This window comes from Corythoichthys intestinalis, chromosome 4, assembly GCF_030265065.1.
Source record: "Corythoichthys intestinalis isolate RoL2023-P3 chromosome 4, ASM3026506v1, whole genome shotgun sequence".
Classification (NCBI taxonomy): domain Eukaryota; kingdom Metazoa; phylum Chordata; class Actinopteri; order Syngnathiformes; family Syngnathidae; genus Corythoichthys; species Corythoichthys intestinalis.
The window spans coordinates 34,171,375-34,193,668 of NC_080398.1; the positions used below are offsets into that span (position 1 = coordinate 34,171,375).

Sequence of the window (22,294 nt, forward strand, 5' to 3'; positions counted from 1 at the left end):
GGTAGAAACTTCATACTTTGGGGGTGCTTTTCGGCAAAGGGGACAGGACGACTGTATTGTATAAAACACAGGATGAATGGTGAAATGTATCGCCAGAGAAACTTGAAGATGACTCGTAGCTGGATCTTCCAAGATGACAATGATCCAAAGCACACAGCCAAGCTGACCATGGACTGGCTGCGTGAAAAGCATATCAAGGTTCTGGAGTGGCCAAGCCAGGAAGTGCAGCTATGATTGAAATTTCAGTCTTATACCTATTTTCTAAGTGGGTGAACTTTTAAAATCACAAGGGGTGCAAATACTTCTGCTCTTCACTGTATTAGCTGAAACAACTTACAGCCTTATGTGGGCTAAACCAGAGCGCAGCTGTCCTTTATCCATGTCAGACGAGAGTCAGCTCCTCAGTCATAAGGCAACAGTCCAACAAGACCCAATGCTGCCACCAGAGGGCAGTGTATCCTCCAACATTAATCAAAATACAATATTTTGGGACTTTTGGATGGTTATTTTGGGGTCCTTAAGGGGTTAAATCCGAATTGAACTCGTTCATAACCTGGGGACTACCTGTATTCTTGTTTATACATAATTCACATTAACAGAACAGTGGCTTGCACATCCACCTCACAGTTCTGGGATCGTCGGTTCAATCCCGGCTCTGGCATTCTTGGGTGGAATTTGAATGTTTTCTCTGGGGTTCCTGCTGATGAACACTCCAAATTGTCCGTAGGTGTGAGTGTGTGCATGAATGGTGGTGTACCCTGCCTTCTGCCTGGAGTTAGCTGTAATAGGCTCCAGCACCCCCACAACCCTCATGAAGAAGATGAATGTGAATGTTATGGAGAGTGATTAAAAATATGGCGTTAAGGTGACGCAATGAAATGTGTGCGTGCGCCTACATTTTGTGCTGGTGCACTTCCAGTGCAACCAATGCAAAAGTAAGTGTGGAGCCTTGGCAATATACTGTATATCGCTATGTTAATTTTTTTTCCAATATTATTCAGGCCTATCCCAAACAGCTATTCAAGTTATGTTGTGTAAATTCTTCTAGTTTTAATATCGCAATTTAAACGCAGAAAAACGTACAAAAGATTTAAAGGAAAATTGAAGGCCTGGAATTACTTGCAAAGTATATGAATTTATTCCCAGCTCTTTCATACTGTGATACAAAATATAAAACCAAACCAAAAACACTTTCTCTGAGGAACCATTATGTGAACCACAAACGCTGCTGCTGGCAATTTATGACTGCCTTGTGATTTTCAGATTTGCAATGGGATTCTAATGCATTGATAGCCAATTTTCCAAGTTTTAAAATTTTCCTGGGCAAATTTTCTTGCAGTGTTCTTCATACAAGTTTGCCTTCACCGGCTTCAACAATGCGCTGAACTGTACGTTTTCAAGCCACAAATCATTAAATTTGCACTTATTTTGCACAGATTCTTAAGACCTTTCAAAATTGTATTTAAGACCGTTTTTTGACATTTTTTGGGGAGAATTTTATAGATTTTAAAGCCGTACATTCAAATGATTGGATTTAAGAGTTTTTTTTTTTTTTTTTTTTTTTTTTTTTTTTAAATACTTTTTTGGGCTCCGCGGATACCCTCTTTTAGTGTCAAAACCAATTTTAACGTCATACGTTTTGCTTTTTTTTTTTTTTTTTAAATGCATTCTAACTTTAAAAAAGGATCATGAGTATGTTTCGTGACTCCGCATTACTCATTTGGAAAATTTTGGCTCACTAAACTGACTAAATAACTACACTGGCCAACATTTTGGGGGTCATTTTATGTTTCACGAAAAAAAAAAATTAAAAAATACTATTTTTGCCACAGATTTTAAATCTGCAATTCATTCAATATTTTCACTTAATAACGGTTTAACTTTTCAGTCCTTTGCAAGGTTGCATACTTTTTTTTTTGGAATTGTTGCCAACAAGTAGCTTAATTTTCACATTATATTGGCGCAGTTTGGCAGCAATGTAGTTCATTCACTGCCATTGACAACCCAATTTACATTGATCAAAGATTTGGGAGGGAAAATGTCAAATAAATGTGATTAAAAATCCATGACGCTAGTATATTTAGACACCACTAACTCCCCCAAAAGGATTAAAATAAGTTCAACAGCAATTGGAGGCTTATAGAAGTAAAATGGCGACAATAACAGGTGAAAGATGTCACTACCAAAAAAAAAAAAAACAGCAACAGCAAAAAAAGTGCAGGAAACGGAAGTAAACAAACAGCCGGCCTGCTGAAAAAAGTCTTTAGCGCAATACAATCTACTAATATTAATATATTTTATTAAGTAATATTATATCATAAAATGTCAACCAAATGTAATTTTAAAAGAAACCGTAAATTAAAAATGTAATGTTTAGGCAAACCAGCAGAGGACGCCATTGGCATGTCTAAACTGGATACAACCGTAATTTCTACCCACAATGGTTGACAATAAAGTGCTTATTATGTATTAATTCATTTAATCGGTTAGTAAAACAGCAAGAAACAGTAAAACCATATATTCAACTTTAACACCTGCTGTGATTCCGCTGATTCATAAACCTCTTTCATCACCTTTTCTGTCCTGTATGAACATAGTTGTGCCATACGAGTAGGTACAACGTTGTCACTCACACTCCAATTTGTCCTCAGGCCTTCCTCCCTCCAGCAGCGACAGGTAACACACAATGTCTTTGAGCTGCACCATATTTGGAGGATCGGGCAGGGTATTGGTCCTCAGGGGAGTTGAGTTGCTTTTGATCAGCTTTAGGCCTGCGGGGAGGGAGCACAAAAAGTCAAACCTCAACAGGAAAGTCGCTGGGGAGGACTGACATCAGTCACACAAGAAATCAATTAGAAACCTAGTAGTAGTAGTAACTTGGCTGCTATTGACGGTAGTACAGCAGATCAGCCCTAAAAATGAATTTGTTTTGTATTGACCACTAGGGACGTGACAATACAGGTAGTCCCCGGGTTACGATGTACACGATTTACGTGATTTTGACGTAACACGGGGCTTTACACTTTACACAATGAGCACAGGGTAATTTACATCCCCAAAGTTGCACTTTTTGACAATATTTTGTAAACAATATACATTTTTGTCATGTAATGTGAAAAATCCAATTTTCTATTCCTTTCAATGAAATGAAACTTCATCTTTTACATCTGGAAGGGGTCTATTCATGATTAAAAATAATCGTCATTTATCATTTTATTAAATTCTTGGAGGGTATCAATGCCATCACTGATCAGATCCTCTTCCTCCGAATGCGTATCCTCTCTTTTTGGGGACTCATCTTCAGACTTGGCATGCTCTTCTATTGGTGTTCTACACCTCTTCTACCCCTGCCTTGTCGTTGTGATGCCATTTTGTAGATGCAATTGTGCGAATAACTGATTATCCAGCAGAGACGTGGAATAAAACATCGTGGATGCAAGATGGCAGCCACAGACGCGAACTTCAAGGAACTTCAAGTAAACTCATTCAAGTCAGCTCAGGGAAACTCATTTAGTTACCATGCGACAATGCTGCCATCTGGTGTTGAATAAAAAAGCTACTGTTCCTCAATAGACCCTACTCACATGACGTCACAACCACGCCTCCGCACCATATTGTCCGTCAGCTCGTCGGGTTAAAGAATTACCGCTACGTATATTCCTCCTATTATCGCGTTTTTTCTGCTCGTTAACATTAATAATCAAAATGGTGAAGGCATGTGTGGCGGTTGGTTGCAATAACAGAGAAGATAGACGGAGAGACTTGAAGTTCTACCGTATTCCGAGAGACCCGGAGAGGAGAGCGAGATGGACTGCTGCAATTCGACGAGAAAACTGGGCACCAAACGATCACTACAGATTATGTAGTAGTCATTTTATATCTGGTAAGATGCATTTAATATACAGTGCTGCTCAAAAGTTTGTGAACCCCCTCAACATTTTGGAATTTTCTATTATTTCAACCTGATTTCCTAATCAATCAATTCAGTAGTTTTTTTTTGTTTTTTTAACAGTTGTGTTGTCGAGACTAAATTAAAAAGAGTTTTCATCAACTGATGTAGGTGCAAAATTGAACTGTTTGGTCACAACCAAAATCGCCATGTCTGGCGAAAAGTCAACACTGCATACCACCAAAAGAACCTTCTCCCAACAGTGAAGCATGGAGGTGGGAATGTCAAGATCTGGGCTTGCTTTTCATCCTCAGGACCTGGACAACTCCACATAGTCCAGGGAATCATGAATTCTGAGGAATATTGTCAAATCCTAGAACATAACCTGACGCCATCTGTTTTGAAGTTAAAGCTTGGCAGAAGGTGGATCATGCAACATGATAATGATCCAAAGCATTCCAGCAATACAACTAAGGAATGGCTGAAAAAGAAGAAGATTCGTGTTCTGGACTGGCCCAGTCAAAGTCCTGACCTAAATCCCATTGAAATGCTGTGGCGGGACCTGAAGCGAGCAGTTCATGCCAGACGCCCATCAAACCTCTCTCAACTGACTGCGTTCTGCAAGGAAGAATGGGCAAAAATCCCCCAAAGTAGATGTGAGAGGCTGATTAGTCACTACAGAAACCGTTTGGTTGAGGTAATCTCTGCAAAAGGAGGCGCAATATCCTATTAACTGAAGGGGTTCACATACTTTTGCACACATGATATCTGAGTTTTTCTTAAATCAACCACTTTTGTTAAATAAAGAATGACAATATAACTATTTCTTTTGTTTCAGTCCATTATTTGGAATGTCAGTATTGTGGATTTGGGTATAACTTAACATTTAATAAGGTTATTTTAGTTTTTTTTACAAAAAATCTGACCATCGCTGTGGGGTTCACAAACTTTCGAGCAGCACTGTATATTTAGAGGGTTTTGGGCTGACAACCACAATTAATATCATTGCGAGGCTAATCGCCGACAACATACAATTTTAAATTCAAGATGCTTATTTCTTCCACCGTCATTATTTTTTGAATAATATTTAGCTGGTACCAAGTGAAAGAAGTTAAACAGGTGTGTCCAAACCTTTTGCAAAGGGGGCCAGATTTGGTGTAAAAATGCGGGGGGGCTACCTTGGCTGATTTACATAGAACAATATATTTAAACAAATTTTAGCAAGCCCTTCTGTGTGTCACATTTGCTTTATAATTTTTTAAATTCATAATTTCAACAATCTCGTCTTTGTGGCGTTCTTTCTACACTCAGGCTCTAGCGAAATACTGCTGCTGTGAAATTAAACTAGCTTCAAGTTGTTATAATTTCTCGCTGCGTATCTTCCCTGTAATGTTGTCGTACATGTCAGCGTGTCTTGTTTGGTAATATTGCGTCACATCGAACTCTTTGAAAACCGCGACTGCCTCTTTGCAAATGAGGCAGACACAGTTGTTGCGTGTTTTATTGAAGAAATAGTCCAATATCCACCTATCCTTGAAGCGTCGGCCATCGCAGTCAACTTTTTTTTTATTGATTGTCGCCATTTTAGAAAATTGGTAGTAAAGGGTCACACGGGGTAATGTTGCTTAGAGGGCTGCTCTTAAAGTTTTTCAAACTTTCGTGAGAATAGGCTGATTTTGTGTGGACAAGACAGTTTTAGATATCAGGGTAGCAGATGTCAGGCAGAGAGGGCGAAGACAGCGGGTCGAAAAATATCAATTTAGGCGTCAAATATGGATCTGGCGAATGGATAGACTGAAGCTTTTCCACATAACGCCTTTTATGTAACGCATCCAATGAGTTTACAGCATCTGAAAGCACCGGGGCTTCCATGAATTGCACTATAAATTGCATGACAAATTGAAACCATTGAGAATACGGATAAACACTGACGGACAATATGGCGGCCAGATACAGCGACACGTCATTCTGTGACGTTGGTGAGTAGGGTCTATATACTGGCCAGAAATTCCATCTTTTTAATGAGCACAACAGATGTTGTGGCCTACAGAAATCAAGGAGATGCCGGCGTCCCCAATTGTACAGTGCGGAGTGTAAAGTGTTAAGGGTACTTAAAGGGTTAATTCCGACTTAAGCGGAAATTCGGGTTACATCGCCAGCGTAGGAGCGGAACTCGTTAGTAACCCGGGAACTACCTGTATATCGATATGGTGATACATCGCAATACTTGGTATTCAAATAGTTTATTGAATTGCTCCCGCCAAGGACCGATTTTAAGCACTTCAAATGTAATAATTGTGATAAGTTTAAAACATGTTACTGTCATTGTCACTGTTATTTTTAAACAAGAATAAAGCAGAAAAATGCTTGTCTTTATTAAACGCTTCATTGAGTGAGTCCACTCAAGCTGCTTACTGTCACTTACAATGAGTTGCCACAGCAACTGTTTAACAAGTTGAACGGTGATTGACGCATGCGACACTTTGAAGTTACAGCTTCCAGGCATCTGTGGCGAGATCAAACCTTGACGTCTGTCAATCATCGTTAACTTTAGTAAGGAACTGCAAGTAAGCAAGTGCACTGCCTGAACAACAAAGAGCAACAGGAGGGAGAGTGAGACTACGTGATCACTCCGTTTTTTGTGTGTTTTTTTTTCAATTGAAAGGAAATCTGCAATGGACTCAGGGCGCCAAGTTTGAAGCGTGAAGTACCGTAATTTTTTGGACTGTAAGTCGCACCTGAGTATAAGCCGCACCAGCCCAAAAATGCGCAATGAAGTGGGAAAAAAACATAAGTCGCACCAGAGTATAAGTCGCATTTTTTGGAGAAATTTACTTGATAAAATCCAACACATAGAACAGAAACGTCATCTTGAAAGGCAATTTCAAATAAAAATACGATAGAGAACAACATGCTGAATAGTGTACAGTATGATAATGTTACATCATGCATGAACAACGAAATGCGAACGTGGCCGGTATGTTAACGTAACATAGCTATTAAGAGTTATTCAGGTAACTATAGCATAAAGAACATGCTAACAAGTTTACCAAACCATCAGTGTCACTCCCAAAAAAATTAACATGTGAAATGATATAATAATGTGTTAATAATTTCACACATAAGTCGCTCCAGAGTATAAGTCGCACCCCCATCCAAACTATGAAAAACACTGCGACTTATAGTCCGAAAAATACGGTAGCCATGGATGACTATATCGCTATATTGTGACATACTGTAATTGTTGTTGTGTTATCGTATCGGGACATATTCACCACTCACCAAAGAATCGAACCCACAACCTGGGATGGGGAACGACTACTCTACCACTGAACCACACAATCCCCTAATATTTTCTATAGTAAAATTCAATAAACATGATTTAGGCATTTCAATGAAGTTCAGTGTTTGCATTATTCAATTTTTTCCACCAATTTTTATACTTTTACTGCGAATGAATATCGGCTCCAAAAATCAGTTGTCGGCCCCTCTAACTACCAATGATCGGCATCGGTCATGAATAACTCATATCGGTCAATCCCTAGTTAAGAGTAGCAATAATGTGAAGCTAAGTGATGTTTTTGTTGGTGTACTGTCAACTCTTACCAGACACTCTGGGCTTGTCCGAGGACGGGCTGGCGTGGTCCTTGTTGCTGAAGGACATGAAGAGATGCTGGCAGAACTCTTGCGGCAACTCACTTTCCAGGAACGTCTGCATGAAGACTTTGAAGCCCTCAAAGTCGATCTCCTGCTTGAGCACACACATAGTATGCTGTTTGAAATGCGTTGACATTTCTGTAGCCTGCGGGGGATTCTGTCAATAAGGGAGAAAGTAACGCTCACCTGGCTGAGGATTTCCTGTTTCTGTCAAAAGGAAAGAGGATAGGAATTAAAGCGGGAGCGGAGTGTCACAACTCAGGTAAGCTGCATGCGCAAGGCACATGATTAAATAAGTGAAATGACTCCAAATGTGCTACAATGTGATCATGGGTAAGTGTTCCTTAAAGCTAAACATCAATGCGTAATGTTGGTAAATCGGAATGTTGGCACTTACAGCAAGTTCATTGAGCAATACCTAAAATTGTACTTTTAATTGACGTCCATAATTAGATGTAATCATTTATATAAAGAATTATATTTCATGTTGGTGCCTGTATGAGTTGATATTTTTCAATTTGTCATTTATATTTAATTTTTACAATTATTAGAAACGTATAACAGTGGTATGAAAAAATATCTGAACCTGAATTTCTCACATTTCTGCATAAAATCACCATCCAATGTGATCTGATCTTCGTCAAAATCACACAGATGAAAAAACAGTGTCTTCTTTAACTAAAACCATTCATTCATTTATAGGTTTTCCTATTTTAATGAGGATCGTATCCAAACAATGACAGAAAGGGTAAAAATAAGTAAGTGAACCATCACATTTAATATTTTGTGTCCCCCCCCAATAACCTTAACCAGACGCTTCCTGTAGCTGCATATCAGTCAAAATCACACAGATGAAAAAACAGTGTCTGCTTTAACTAAAACCACCCAAACATTTATAGGTTTTCATATTTTAATGAGGATCATATGCAAACAATGACAGAAGGGGGAAAAATAAGTAAGTGAACTATCACATTTAATACTTTGTGGCCCCCACTTTGGCAGCAGTAACCTCAACCATACACTTCCTGTAGCTGTAGATCAGTCTGGCACATAGATCAGGACTAATCTTGGCCCATTCTTCTCTACAAAACTGCTGTAGTTCAGTCAGATTCCTGGGATGTCTGGCATGAATCGCTGTCTTTAGGTCATGCCACAGCATCTCAATGGGGTTCAAGTCTGGACTTTGACTTGGCCACTCCAGAATGTGTATTTTGTTCTTTTGAAACCATTCTGAAGTTGATTTACTTCTGTGTTTTGGATCATTGTCTTTTTGCAGCATCCATCCTATTTTTAGCTTCAACTGTCTGACAGACGGCCTCAGGTTTTCCTGCAAAACATCCTGATAAACTTTTGAATTCATTCTTCCATTCATGATTGCAAGTTGCCCAGGCCCTGAGGCAGCAAAAGAGCCCCAAAGCATGATGCTCCCTCCACCATACTTCACGGTGGGGATGAGGTGTTGATGTTGGTGAGCTGTTCCATTTTTCCTCCACACACCACGTGTGTTACTCCCAAACAATTCAACTTTGGTTTCATCAGTACTCAAAATATTTTGCCAAAACTTCTGTGGAGTGTCCAAGTGCCTTTTTGCAAACATTAAACGAGCAACAATGTTTTTTTAGACAGCAGTGGCTTCCTCCGTGGAGTCCTCCCATGAACACCATTCTTGGCCATGGTTTTACATATAGTTGATGTGTGCACATATATTGACTCTGCTAGTGATTTCTGTAAGTCTTTAGCAGGCACTCGAGGGTTCTTTTTTTACGTATCTGAGTATTCTGCGCTGAACTCTTGGCGTCATCTTTGGTGGACGGTCACTCCTTGGGAGAGAAGCAACAGTGCCAAACTCTCTCTATTTGTAGACAACTTCTCTGACTGTCGACTGATGAACATCCAGACTTTTAGAGATGGTTTTGTATCATTTCCCAGCTTTATACAAATCAACAATCCTTGATCGCAGGTCTTCAGACAGTTCTTTTGACCAAGCCATAATGCACATCAGACAATGCTTCTCATCAAGACAACTCTTACCAGGTGTGTGTTTTATAGTGGGTAGGACAGCTTTAAACGACTCATCAGTTATTGGGCACACACCTGACTTAAATTGTTTGGTAAAAATTGGTTTCAATTGCTCTTTAAGTCTCATAAGGCAGATGATTCACTTACTTATTTTCCCCCCTTCTGTCATTGTTTGCATACTATCCTCATTAAAATATGAAAATCTATAAATGTTTAGGTGGTTTTATTAAAGCAGACACTGTTTTCTCATCTGTGTGATTTTGACAAATATCAGATCACAATTGATGGTGATTTTATGCAGAAATGTGAGAAATTCATAAAGGTTCAGATACTTTTTTATACCACTGTATTTTTTTTAATAAGTGGGTATTTTTAGTTGGTTAATATTTTTCCAGTCAGTTAATTAGCATATCAAGTAATTTCAATCAATTTTTCAACTACTTTTCTACTGGGTAAATTAGTTTTTTTTAGCTTGCATTGTACATGTTTTTTTTTTTTTTTTTGGGGGGGGGGTAATTTATTGTTATTTACTATTAATTTGTTCTTTTTAAACAGCATATTTAAATTATTTTATTAACTTTAAATTATCTTAATTCCTAATTTTTATTTTAAATATAAAAAAAAACAAAGATAATTAACATTCCTGGTGAAATTGGTTAATATATTTTTCACTGTTTGTTTTTAAATTAGATACAAAATTCTATATTTTTGTTCAACATAATTGTTTAAAAGTTTTTAAAAAAAAACATATTCATTATTAGTCTCACCGTTTTTTGGGAGGATAAATGATTAGAAGCCGAACAGTTTGAAAACATGATTAGACTGGGATGACTGGCTGTAAAAGATCAATATTCATTGCCATTGACGGCGAGAGACGTCCAATTTATTTGGACTGGGAAAGTCTCGGTTTCTGCAAACCCTCCCTGTCCGGATGAATTGGACATCTACTGCCATCAAGGACAGTGAATTATTTAATGTAGCGTAGCATAAATTGCACAAACCTCCTCTGGATTGTATTTTGCCAGCACGCCATCTCCGTGGAACTCCTGCAGCACATCTTTCAGCTTCTTGCTGGAGTCTGACCAAACATGCAAAACGCTTCAATGTGTGTGTCCAATGCGAGATGCTCATTGCAATAAACTGAAGCACTTGTCATCATTCCTGAATGCCATGGCAACACAACCCATAATAGAGGCATGTGTTCGTGCGCACGGGCGCGTGTGTCACATTCTGCAGATCGTATTAAAACGATTGTGTTGCAGTGAAGCAGCACTTAGGCCACATAAAGTCTTTGTTGGGAGGCATTATTGTGTGTACCCTTGACAATCATAGAATATTCTAGAAGCTACTGCAGGAACACAATGATACAAATGTGCCCTTGCTGCCAATGCGGCTGTGTTCGCGTTTAAGCAAAATCAGCTTTTTGAGGGATTTAATGTGGGCAAAAAAATGGATGATTTGACATTTTAGTGTCCTGGAAAGTGCAGTAACTCCCTCCAAGTGGGAGATAAAATCGTAATATTTGGATTATAAGGCGCTGCTTTTTTATTTCTCTCATTTTAAAGGGCATAGGACAGGAGAAAAAAAGTTTTAAATAGCATTATTATGTGAATTAGAATCATATTTTGATACGATTTGACTATATACAACAATTTACCAACGCGAAGATGACGAGACATTAGTATTTTAATCTGCCGGTTAGCCACGCCTACTATTATAGGGCTCTAGCGTCCCCAACAGGTGGATGACGTCAGCGGGAGAATGGGCTCATCGGTTTTACTATTCAGCCTATTGAGGGGGAATTATTCAGAACGAGGAAAACGCGACGAAGAGAGCTGCAAAATGTCATTGTTTCAGTCTCTCTACTACAATATTTTTACAGGATATTCTTTTTATCCAAGTATTTTTCCCCAATAGCTAAATATATTGCTTGAGAAGGACCAGTCGGCCCATTGAGGGGGAATTATTCAAAACGAGGAAAACGCGACGAAGAGAGCCACAAAATGTCATTGTTTCAGTCTCTCTACTCCAACATTTTTACAGGATATTGTTTTAATCCAAGTATTTTTCCCTAATTGCTAAATAAATGGCATGGTCGTGACAAATAACAGTCTTGTGATAAATGGAATATGAAATCATAAAAATGCACTTATTCAGGACGACATGGCAAAATTACTCCATTATGGTCAAAACTGTCGACTTCCTCTTTACTGTCGGACCTCTCGAACGATATTTTATGACACCTAAATCGGACATATGTCATTTCCCTTCCCTGGCTTCGGAGAATGTAAACAAACCACAAGGCGTGACAGCTAGCCGACATGCTAACCCGAGCCGAGTGATGTTGCAAAGTCTTCGAAGCGGAAAATCACACATAACTAGCCCGGGTCATTTGACATGACGACTGGGTTGTCAATTGTCTTTGCGGATCGGCAAACCGCCCGGCAGAGAGCAATTTACAGTTCGTTCCCTGGAGGAGGGCGGCTGCAGTTGTTGTGTAGCTAACGTGCAGCTAATGTGCACGAGGAGAGCTTTTTACATGCCTATCAATGATCAAACGTAAGTAGTCCTTTATTTAAAGAAAGTTTGTCGTGTTTACTTTGTAATTGCTGTATTAATATTTGACATAATACACAACAAGATGTTTACTCACTTCCTCGTAAGTCCAATGGTCCCACAGTAGTAGGGCTTGGCCAATATCCACGGTGAATGGGAATCTTTAGAAATTTCAAAAAGGCGCACAGGCCTCTCCATGATAAAGCAAGATTTTTCTGCAGCCGTTTGGCTGGCGTGATGCGAAAAATAAACGTATTAATCCGCAAAATCAGCTGAATCCTTAGTCCTCATACACAAAGGCTGTTTAGTGAAGAGGACGCCTTCCCCCGTACACGTCACAGCGCCCTCTTCCTCAATGCAAGACCGAAGCCGGAAGTCACTCATTTTCATGGCGCGGGATTAAAAAAAACTAAATAAATATAGCGATCGCTTCCACACGCATCCAAGCGGTCCATATCATTCAGGAGCATGAAATACTGCGTGTATCATGAAATAAACATGCTTTTTCGTGTCACAGGCACTTTAAACCCTGCGACTGTAATAATGAAGCATTTTATTGATTTTTGGAGGCTAACTAGCATCATGCTCCCTTATTTCATTCATTTTGCTTTGCAGCCCAGACAGCGTCATGATGACGTTGCTACTTTAAGTGCGTTGTCTCTCCCTAGTGTCGCCAGTGTTCCATAGCCCAACAAAACTGTGTTTCTGAGTGTAATACCGCTTACTCAAAGTACATTGTGAAATACACTTTTAGCGATAGCATTTGTAAAGGCTTTGTCTGTGAGAAGATGGGCTATTTACAGTCCCTGACAAAAGTCTTGTCGCTTATCCATTTTGTAGAAATAATTGCTAATAACCTGACGTTTAATTATACAATTGGTTTCAGAAATGGCTCATATGAAAGCTAAGACCCTCAACATTCTTTGGTTTCTTCTTACATGCTTCCCCTTTCATCCTACCCCAGACATGCTCAATGATGTTCATGTCTGGTGACTGGGCTGGCCAGTCCTGGAGGATCTTGATCTTCTTTGCCTTGAGGAACTTTGAGGTAGAGCTTGAAGTATGCGATGGAGCACCGTCCTGCTGCAGAATTTGTCCATTTTTATGGTTAGGAATGTAAGAGGCAGCTAAGACTTGTTGATATTGCAGACTAGTCCAGACAGTCCAGTCCAGAACAAATGTGCATCTTGTTTTGCCACAAGGAAAATCTGATAACGAGGAACCCGCGACTGAGAAATTGACACTCAGCACTCACGTAACACTGAGGTGGCAAAATCGTCAACTGTCGTTACCCTTACAACAGTAACATCTGAAACCCTCCTGCCCAATCCACACAGAGAATAATCCTAAACAACGCCCAAACACACTCTTGTTCCGGACCACAGCCCGCCTCAACAGAGCTTTTAAAAGACTGAATGTTTAACTAATCATTGTCATTTTTTCTCAGGAATCTTTTGTTGACTTGTGATATGGTGACCCTGGATCCAGTTTGCCTCCTCGCCTGGGTCTCTATGCGCTGTATGATTGCTGCTGACTTGGAATAAATTGTCAACTTTTTTTCGAAGCCCTTTTCCAGCTTTTAAAATGGGGTCCGTACAAGGGCTTAAGACTAAGGTGAACGCGCGCAGTTTGGCCTTTTGGCTGGGTTGTCAGGATTCTGCTGCCCGGGTCGTTGGAATTGCGCAAGTGCAGTTCCGGCCGTTCGGCTGGTGTGATTCTGGCAGTCTGGCTAAAAGGTCAGATTCCTTCACACCTGTTGATTTTCAGTCACTTCCTGTTGATTTTGAGGAATTTCATGGGTCACTGCCTGTTGATTCTGGGTTCCAAAACAGGAAATGACACAGTAGTAATTGGGCAGTGACTCAAACTCAACAGGAAGTGACCTGTAAATGCCCCGAAAATCGGAAAGAGTGATTGTGAATGCTCTGGTTTCGAATGAACGAACGTTTAATCGCACTTCCCAGTCTTAACGGATTGGGCATTGGGCTTTTTTTTTTTCTTTTTTAAACATTGGTACCTTTTTAAAACGATATCTCAATACATGGCATGAGCGTATCGATACCTTTTGGGATGCAAAGTATCACGATATATCACCATTTTGATATTTTGTCACACCCAAAGTTTGACTGTGCCATTTTTCATTGCTATCAAGCTCATTATTTGGAACTCTCTGCTCCTTCACTGGCTTCAAAAGTTCCCGCATAAGTTTGTTTGGAAGGACGTGTGGGCAGCACCAGACGTCCTGCCGAGCTCCCTCATATTTTCCACACTACGTCTTGCTACGCGTCAACATTTCGGAGGGGAACGTAAACCGCGGGCACGGCGAGCGGCGTGATGAATCACTGGCGATGGCCTTCGCATTAAACACTTCGACATCTGCTGCACGGTGCCAAAATCATCAGTGTGGTGGCGCGCGTCATTAAAGCGGGAAATTGGAAACGACGCCGTCGTTCAATTGAATTCTGCTGTGATCACGGAGGTTTCTAGTCAATTACAGGAAAGGTCATTTCTGGGAAAAAGATGAATACAATGATAACCCATTCAGCCCATGTAGAAGTATATTATTCGCAAAGTACAGTATTTAGTAAACCACCTAAGATTAGAGAGGCCTGTAATTGTCAACATGGGTAAACCTCAACCATGAGAGATAGAATGTGGGGGGGGGCAGAAAATCACATTGTTTGATTTTTAAAGGAATTTATTTCCAAATTAGAGTGGAAAATATGTATTTGGTCACCTTCAAACAAGCAAGATTTCTGGCTGTCAAAGAGCTCTAACTTCTTCTAACGAGGTCTAAAGAGGCTCCACTCGTTACCTGTATTAATGGCACCTGTTTTAACTCATTAGCGGTAGAAAAGACACCTGTCCACTCCAAACTTCACTATGGCCAAGACCAAAGAGCTGTCGAAGGACACCAGAGACAAAATTGTAGACCTGCACCAGGCTGGGAAGACTGAATCTGCAATAGGTAGAACGCTTGTTGTAAAGAAATCAACTGTGGGAGCAATTATTAGAAAATGGAAGACATACAAGACCACTAATAATCTCCCTCGATCTGGGGCTCCATGCAAGATCTCACCCCATGGCGTCAAACTGATAACAAGAACGGTGAGCAAAAATCCCAGAACCACACGGGAGGACCTAGTGAATGACCTACAGAGAGCTGGGACCACAGTAAAAAAGGCTACTATCAGTAACACAATAACTCAAATCCTACACTGCCAGACGTGTCCCCATGCTGAAGTCAGTACACGTCCAAGCCCGTCTGCGGTTCGCTAGAGAGCATTTGGATGATCCAGAAGAAGACAGGGAGAATGTGTTATGTAGAGATGTCCCGATCGATCGGGTCCGATCACGTCATTTTCAAAGTATCGGAATCGGCAAAAAAATATCGACCAAGCCATTTTTTAATATAAACATATTTTTATTAAATCGTTTTCTAATTGTATTTAACGTTACAGACATAATATGTTACACTTATCCAGAGTCTTTAGTTTACGCTTAAGGTAGGGTTATCAAATTTATCCCAATAACGGCGGTAATTAATTTTTTAAAAAATGTATCACGTTAAAATATTTAACGCAATTAATGCATGCAATGCACGACCCATTCACGCATTGTCACGCTCCATCTTTAATGGCGCCGTTTTGCCTATATAGAGAGCTAAAAGGCAGCGTAAAATGAGTAGAGTGAATTTTGGCCGCCTTTGGAGCCTTATTTTAATTGGCTAAAGCCTTACAATCCCTCTCCCTTCAATTAGAAATATCATGGGAAGCAATGTGGGGAAGCAAGGTAGCAACTGATCTTTTTCTTAACACCTTATGTTATTTCCCAACGCAGAGAAGATATATCAATTGATAGCACTACGCACAGTCATGGTTCCACTTGCCATCATGCATTTGGGCATGGCCTTCAGTATCATTTACTGAAAGCTCAACAAATACACTAGATGGCAATATTTAGTCACAATATACAAAGTCACAAGTCTTTCTATCCGTGGATCCCTCTCACAGAAAGAATGTTAATAATGTAAAGGCCATCTTGAGGATTTATTGTCATAATAAACAAATACAGTACTTATGTTCTGTATGTTGAATGTATATAATCGTCCGAGTTTTATTCATTTTTTTCTTAATGCATTTCCAAAATGTATATGAACGGGAAAAATTATCGGGAAAGATTGGAATTGAATCGGGAGGCAAAAAAAAAAGCAATCGGATCGGGAAATATCGGGATTGGCAGATACTCAAACTAAAACCATCGGGATCGGATCGGGAGCAAAAAAACATGATCAGAACAACCCTAGTGTTATGGTCAGATGAAACCAAAATAGAACTTTTTGGTAGAAACACATGTTCTTGTGCTTGGAGGCGAAAGAATACTGAATTGCATCCGAAGAACACCATACCCACTGTGAAGCATGGGGGTGGAAACATCATGCTTTGGGGCTGTTTTTCCTCAAAGGGACCAGAACGACTGATCTGTGTAAAGGAAAGAACAAATTGGACCATGTATCGAGAGATTTTGAGTGAAAATCTCCTTTCATCAGCAAGGGCGTTGAAAATGAGACGTGGCTGGGTCTTTCAGCATGACAATGATCCCAAACACAGCCAGGGCAACAACGGCTTCGTAAGAAGCATTTCAAGGAGTGGCCTAGCCCGTCTCCAGATCTCGACCTCATAGAAAATCTGTGGAGGGAGTCGAAAGTCCGTGTTGCCCAACGACACCCCCATAACATCACTGCTCTAGAGGAGATCTGCATAGAGGAATGGGCCAAAATACCAGCAACAGTGTGTAAAAAGCTTGTGAAGGGTTACAGAAAACGTTTGGCCTCCGTTATTGCCAAAAAAAAGGGTACATAACAAAGTATTGAGATGAACTTTTGGTATTAACCAAATACTTATTTTCCACCATGATTTCCAAATAAATTTGTTAAAAATCAAACAATGTGATTTTCTGGGGTTTTTGTTCACATTCTGTCTCTCATGGTTGAGGTTAACCCATGTTGACAATTACAGGCCTCTCTAATACTTTCAAGTGGGAGAACTTGCACAATTAGTGGTTGACTAAATATTTATTTGCCCCACTGTATGTGTTATGGTAGTTAGTTAGAAAAAGAAAATGCACATTTGAATTAAAAACTCACATTGACAACAATACATTCGGTGAAATGCAGTCTTACCTAAAGACTGATTTATTGGTGGATGAATACTCACACTGAGTGTACTCCTGCAATAGAGCAAATTCTGCAGGGGTCAGCGTGACCCAAGCATCTTGACCGCTCGTCATGGTGCTCAGGCCTCAGCGAGAAGCATTTTTGCCAGGTGCAAGCCAAACCGGGAGCCTCAATGCGTGCTGTTGGCCAAGAAAACAAGAACAATGTGTCACATTCAGATCAGACCTTGGCGCCCACATTAGAGGACAGACGCAACGAAAAATACTTGGTCATTTAGCATCAGTCATTTGTATTGAATGTCTGATTCTAGATGGAAATCATTTGGACCAATTTACTATTAAAAATGGTCAAGAACAAGCCATTGAAAAGCCAGATCTCCTGTTCAAACTTTTCAAGATTTTTGGGGACATACTGGTATGATAGACATGTCCTCCCATTTTGCGTCATTGAGATGAACTACTGTAACTTTTTAAAGATGTTCAAAAAGCCTGGAATGCCCTTGTCACATACACTTCAAGCCAAAATGGTTGACTTCTTGTTCAATTTCAGGTAGGCTTGTGCCGGTATGAAATTCTTACAGTATGATAACCTTAAGCCAAAATATCACAGAATCACGGTTTTGCAATTACAGCTCTAAAATGTGTTACTTTGAGATATCTGGGTTTTAAAAAAATAAACTTTTTTTCCATTGAACAGGATTTTATTTTTCAAAACATATTAGAAAATTGGAACATAATTATAATGTTAAGTTAAAATAAATTTAACAATATATATATACAGTGGGGTAAATAAGTATTTAGTCAACCACTAGTTGTGCAATCTCCCACTTGAAAATATTAGCGAGGCCTGTAATTGTCAACATGGGTAAACCTCAACCATGATAGACAGAATGTGGGAAAAAAAAACAGAAAATCAAATTGTTTGATTTTTAAAGAATTTATTTGCAAATCATGGTGGAAAATAAGTATTTACTCAATACCAAAAGTTCATCTCAATACTTTTTGATGTACCCTTTGTTGGCAATAACGGAGGCCAAACGTTTTCTGTAACGCTTCAAAAGCTTTTCACACAATGTTGCTGGTATTTTGACCCATTCCTCCATGCAGATCTCCTCTGGAGCAGTGATGTTTTGGGGCTGTCGTTGGGCAACACGGACTTTCAACTCCCTCCACATATTTTCTATGGGGTTGAGCTCTGGAGACTGGCTAGGCCACTCCAGGACCTTGAAATTCTTCTTATGAAGCCACTCCTTTGCTGCCCTGGCTATGCGTTTAGGATCATTGTCATGCTGAAAGACCCAGCCACATCTCATCTTCAATGCCCTTGCTGATGGAAGGAGATTTTCACTCAAAATCTCTCGATACATGGCCCCATTCATTCTTCCCTTTACACAGATCATTCGTCCTGGTCCCTTTGCAGAAAAACAGCCCCAAAGCTTGATGTTTCCACCCCATGCTTCACAGTGGGTATGGTGTTCTTCGGATGCAATTCAGTATTCTTTCTCGTCCAAACACGAGAACCTGTGTTTCTACCAAAACGTTCTATTTTGGTTTCATCTGACCATAACACATTCTCCCAGTCGTCTTCTGGATCATCCAAATGCTCTCTAGTGAACCGCAGACGGGCCTGAACGTATACTTTCTTCAGCAGGGGGACACATCTGGCAGTGCGGGATTTGAGTCCCTTGCGGCGCATTGTGTTACTGATATTAGCCTTTGTTACTGTGGCCCCAGCTCTCTGTAGGTCATTCACTAGGTCCCCCCGTGTGGTTCTGGGATTTTTGCTCACTGTTCTTGTTATCATTTTGACGCGACGGAGTGAGGATGGAGTTGAAAGTCCGTGTTGCCCAACGACAGCTCCAAAACATCACTGCTCTAGAGGAGATTTGCATTGAGGAATGGGCCAAAATACCAGCAACAGCGTGTGAAAAGCTTGTAAAGAGTTACAGAAAACGTTTGGCCTCCGTTATTGCCAACAAAGGGTACATAACAAAGTATTGAGATGAACTTTTGGTATTGACCAAATACTTATTTTTCACCTTGATTTGCAAATAAATTCTTTTAAAATCAAACAATGTGATTTTCTCGGGTTTTTTTCCACATTCTGTCTCTCATGGTTGAGGTTTACCCATGTTGACAATTACAGGCCTCTCTAATATTTTCAAGTGGGAAAACTTGCACAATTAGTGGTTGACTAAATACTTATTTGCCCCACTGTGTATATACATATATATATATATATATATTAGGGCTGTCAAAATTATCGCGTTAACGCGCTGTAATTAATTTCTTAAATTAATCACATTAAAATATTTGACGCAATTAACGCACATGTCCCGCTCAAACAGTATTCTGCCTTTTGGTAAGTTTTACAGCAAGGCTTTTTTTGCTGTCTAACAGCGAACTCTTGTGGTCGCTTTGTGCCTTTTTTTATTGTTTTCTTGCCAGTTCAGTATGGCTGCACGACGTCTCGGTCTGACGCCTACGTTGTAATGTTGTGCTTATATGATCCTTGGACAAGATTTGTCCGTAAGAATGGTTGTTGTAAAGAATGTACATATTATGTTAGTAAGCGAAATGTTATATTTTTTGTATGAGACGCTTTTTGTTTATGTTTAGTGAACCTATATAGCGTGCTAAGCTAACGTTGTTGCTAATGCAATGCTTGTGTACTTTTTTTTGTAGTTTTACGACGGTCTAAAGAGGACAGTGGTTTGATGCCATTTTATTAATAAATCAGATGAAAAAGGAAGAAGTCTGATTATTAAGGCGTCGTTCACTAGCTGTCTAGCTTTGGAAAAAGTAGACGCTTCGGAGTTAGGACAGCATAGACAGATTTAAATGACAGTAGAGTGAAATGCCCACTACAGTCCTTATGTACCGTATGTTGAATGTATACTGTATATCCATCTTGTGTCTTATCTTTCCATTCCAAAAATTTATTTTACAGAATATATATATAATTTACAGAAAAATATGGCATATTTTATAGATGGTTTGAATTGCGATTAATTACGATTAATTAATTTTTAAGCTGTAATTAACTCGATTAAAAATTTTAATCATTTGACACCCCTAATATATATATGTATATAATATGACTCGTATCATGTTTACATTATACACACACTCTCTTTCTCAACACAGAGAGTTAACAGAGAGAAAAAAACGCACCGCTAGACACACTAAACACCCTGGAGTTAACTCTTGCAGCTCGTGGGAAACGTTCATGACAGTGTTTACTAACCTTTCATCTTCTATAAATGCGAAATCATATTGGAGGTATTGCCTTCTCAACAGCCACCCTCCGCAAACATGTTTTACATGTCAGTTGGCCCGCCTCCAATTTTTTTTTCTTCGATGGGGGAAAGAGTTCAGGAGTTTCACCTCCTCCAGCCACCGTGTAGCTGACACTGACACTAAGCAACTACCGATGGGGGAGGGTTGAGCCTTACAGCTGCAAGCGAGGGATTATTCCATGCAGTTTTGAGGGATTACTCTATGCAGTTTTGGGACATAAAAAATAACATACTTTAGGGACAGTATGACGGAATTTTTTTTGCAGTTTTGAAACCTTGACATTTTCATACCTTATAATCGGTAATCGGCACATGTCTAATTTCAGCCATGAGTTTGGATAGGTCACTCAAATTTGATGTCATCTTATTAAACAGGTGCTGAGGGTTTAATTCTTTGTCAAAATACAAGTCTTAATTTTTTTCCTAAATGGCTGCTTTCCAGTGAAACTGTTGCTAGGCGCTTAATTTGCACTTCTTGCTGCTTCAAACAAAACATGGACAATTTGCTGTTTAGTTTTGGGCCTGGTTCTTGAGATTTTTTTCATGATCAACATTTCATGTAGACCATTAAATTTCTTGCCAGAGACTTATTTTTTGGGTTGTTGTTGTTGTTGGAGGGGAATTTTCCCTAAGTGGCTACGTAATTCAGTGTGAATGATTATCTGTCTCTGTGTGTGCCCCGTGAATGATTGGCAACCAGTTTTGGGCTGCAGATATCGATTATTTTAGTAGTTGATTAATAAATCAACTAGTAAGTTTGAATAATCGAGTATTCAGGTTAGGATATTTTAGGAAATGTAAACAAAGGCTTTCCAAGATTGCACTTTCAAAAGAGCATTAAATGCGAATACAAAATAAAATTCTCGAGTGTTTCTTCAAACTATGCAGATTTGCACTTTCATCTAAAATTAAAATACTTGAGCTTAGCCTCAAATGGTATACAAAGCAAAAAGATGAGGATCGATGTACAACAAAAGAACAATTGGTTACTTGTATAGCAAAAGTCCGCTAGCTTAAATGCTATAAAATCCTAACTTTTTTTTTTTTTTTAAACAATGCTCTTAACAAATCAGTCGAACACTTATTCCCACAAAAAATGGCTACATATACCTACAAACTAAATTACGAATGCATAAAAAATATATCGTATTGGCCTGAATATAAGACAGTGTTTTTTTGCATTGAAATAAGACTGAAAAAGAGGGGTTCGTCTTATATTAGCGGTCTAGACATTATACCCATTCACGACGCTAGATGGCGCCAGATATCCTCGAAGTGTAAAGTAATGTTCTGTAATGACAGATCTCAGCTACTCTCAAGTTTAACCAGTTTGCATTATTTTATTGCAATGTTTTTCCTTATTCAGATTTGTTTCAAGACTACACTTACAGTTGGACTTCACTTTGATGGTTAACGCAGTTATTGCAATTTTGTTGTTTTATCACAATAGATTGGTTTATTTACATTTCAAAAACCAGAAGCCATTCATTACCTTGGTCTTTCCTATGGAAAGAACAAGGTATTGTTATTCTGCAACTTTATTCGCCTTATTATTATTATTTATTATATCTTCATCTTATTCTCCGCGTTTTTTCGGAGCGCCGCGCAGCCCGAACCATACCACCGATCGGCACCGTTGAAGTATCGGCACGACCGGATTTTTCGCGCGACGCAGGGACTTTTTCAAAATCCCCCGAAA

The 22,294-nt window shown here is 39.4% G+C and overlaps 1 protein-coding gene across 1 annotated transcript in view; it reads right to left on the reverse strand.

Moving 5' to 3' along the window:
* Window positions 1–22,294, reverse strand: part of dgkb (diacylglycerol kinase, beta) — a 150,259-nt gene that overhangs the window by 117,728 nt on the left and 10,237 nt on the right. Inside the window, exons 2-6 of the mRNA XM_057833808.1 lie at window positions 17,338–17,476; window positions 10,567–10,643; window positions 7,733–7,753; window positions 7,496–7,637; window positions 2,634–2,771 (exon numbers count right to left, since the gene is read on the reverse strand). Of these exons, the coding sequence (XP_057689791.1) occupies window positions 2,634–2,771; window positions 7,496–7,637; window positions 7,733–7,753; window positions 10,567–10,643; window positions 17,338–17,410 (451 nt within the window). The 5' untranslated portion in view covers window positions 17,411–17,476. The remainder of the gene's footprint in view (window positions 1–2,633; window positions 2,772–7,495; window positions 7,638–7,732; window positions 7,754–10,566; window positions 10,644–17,337; window positions 17,477–22,294) is intronic.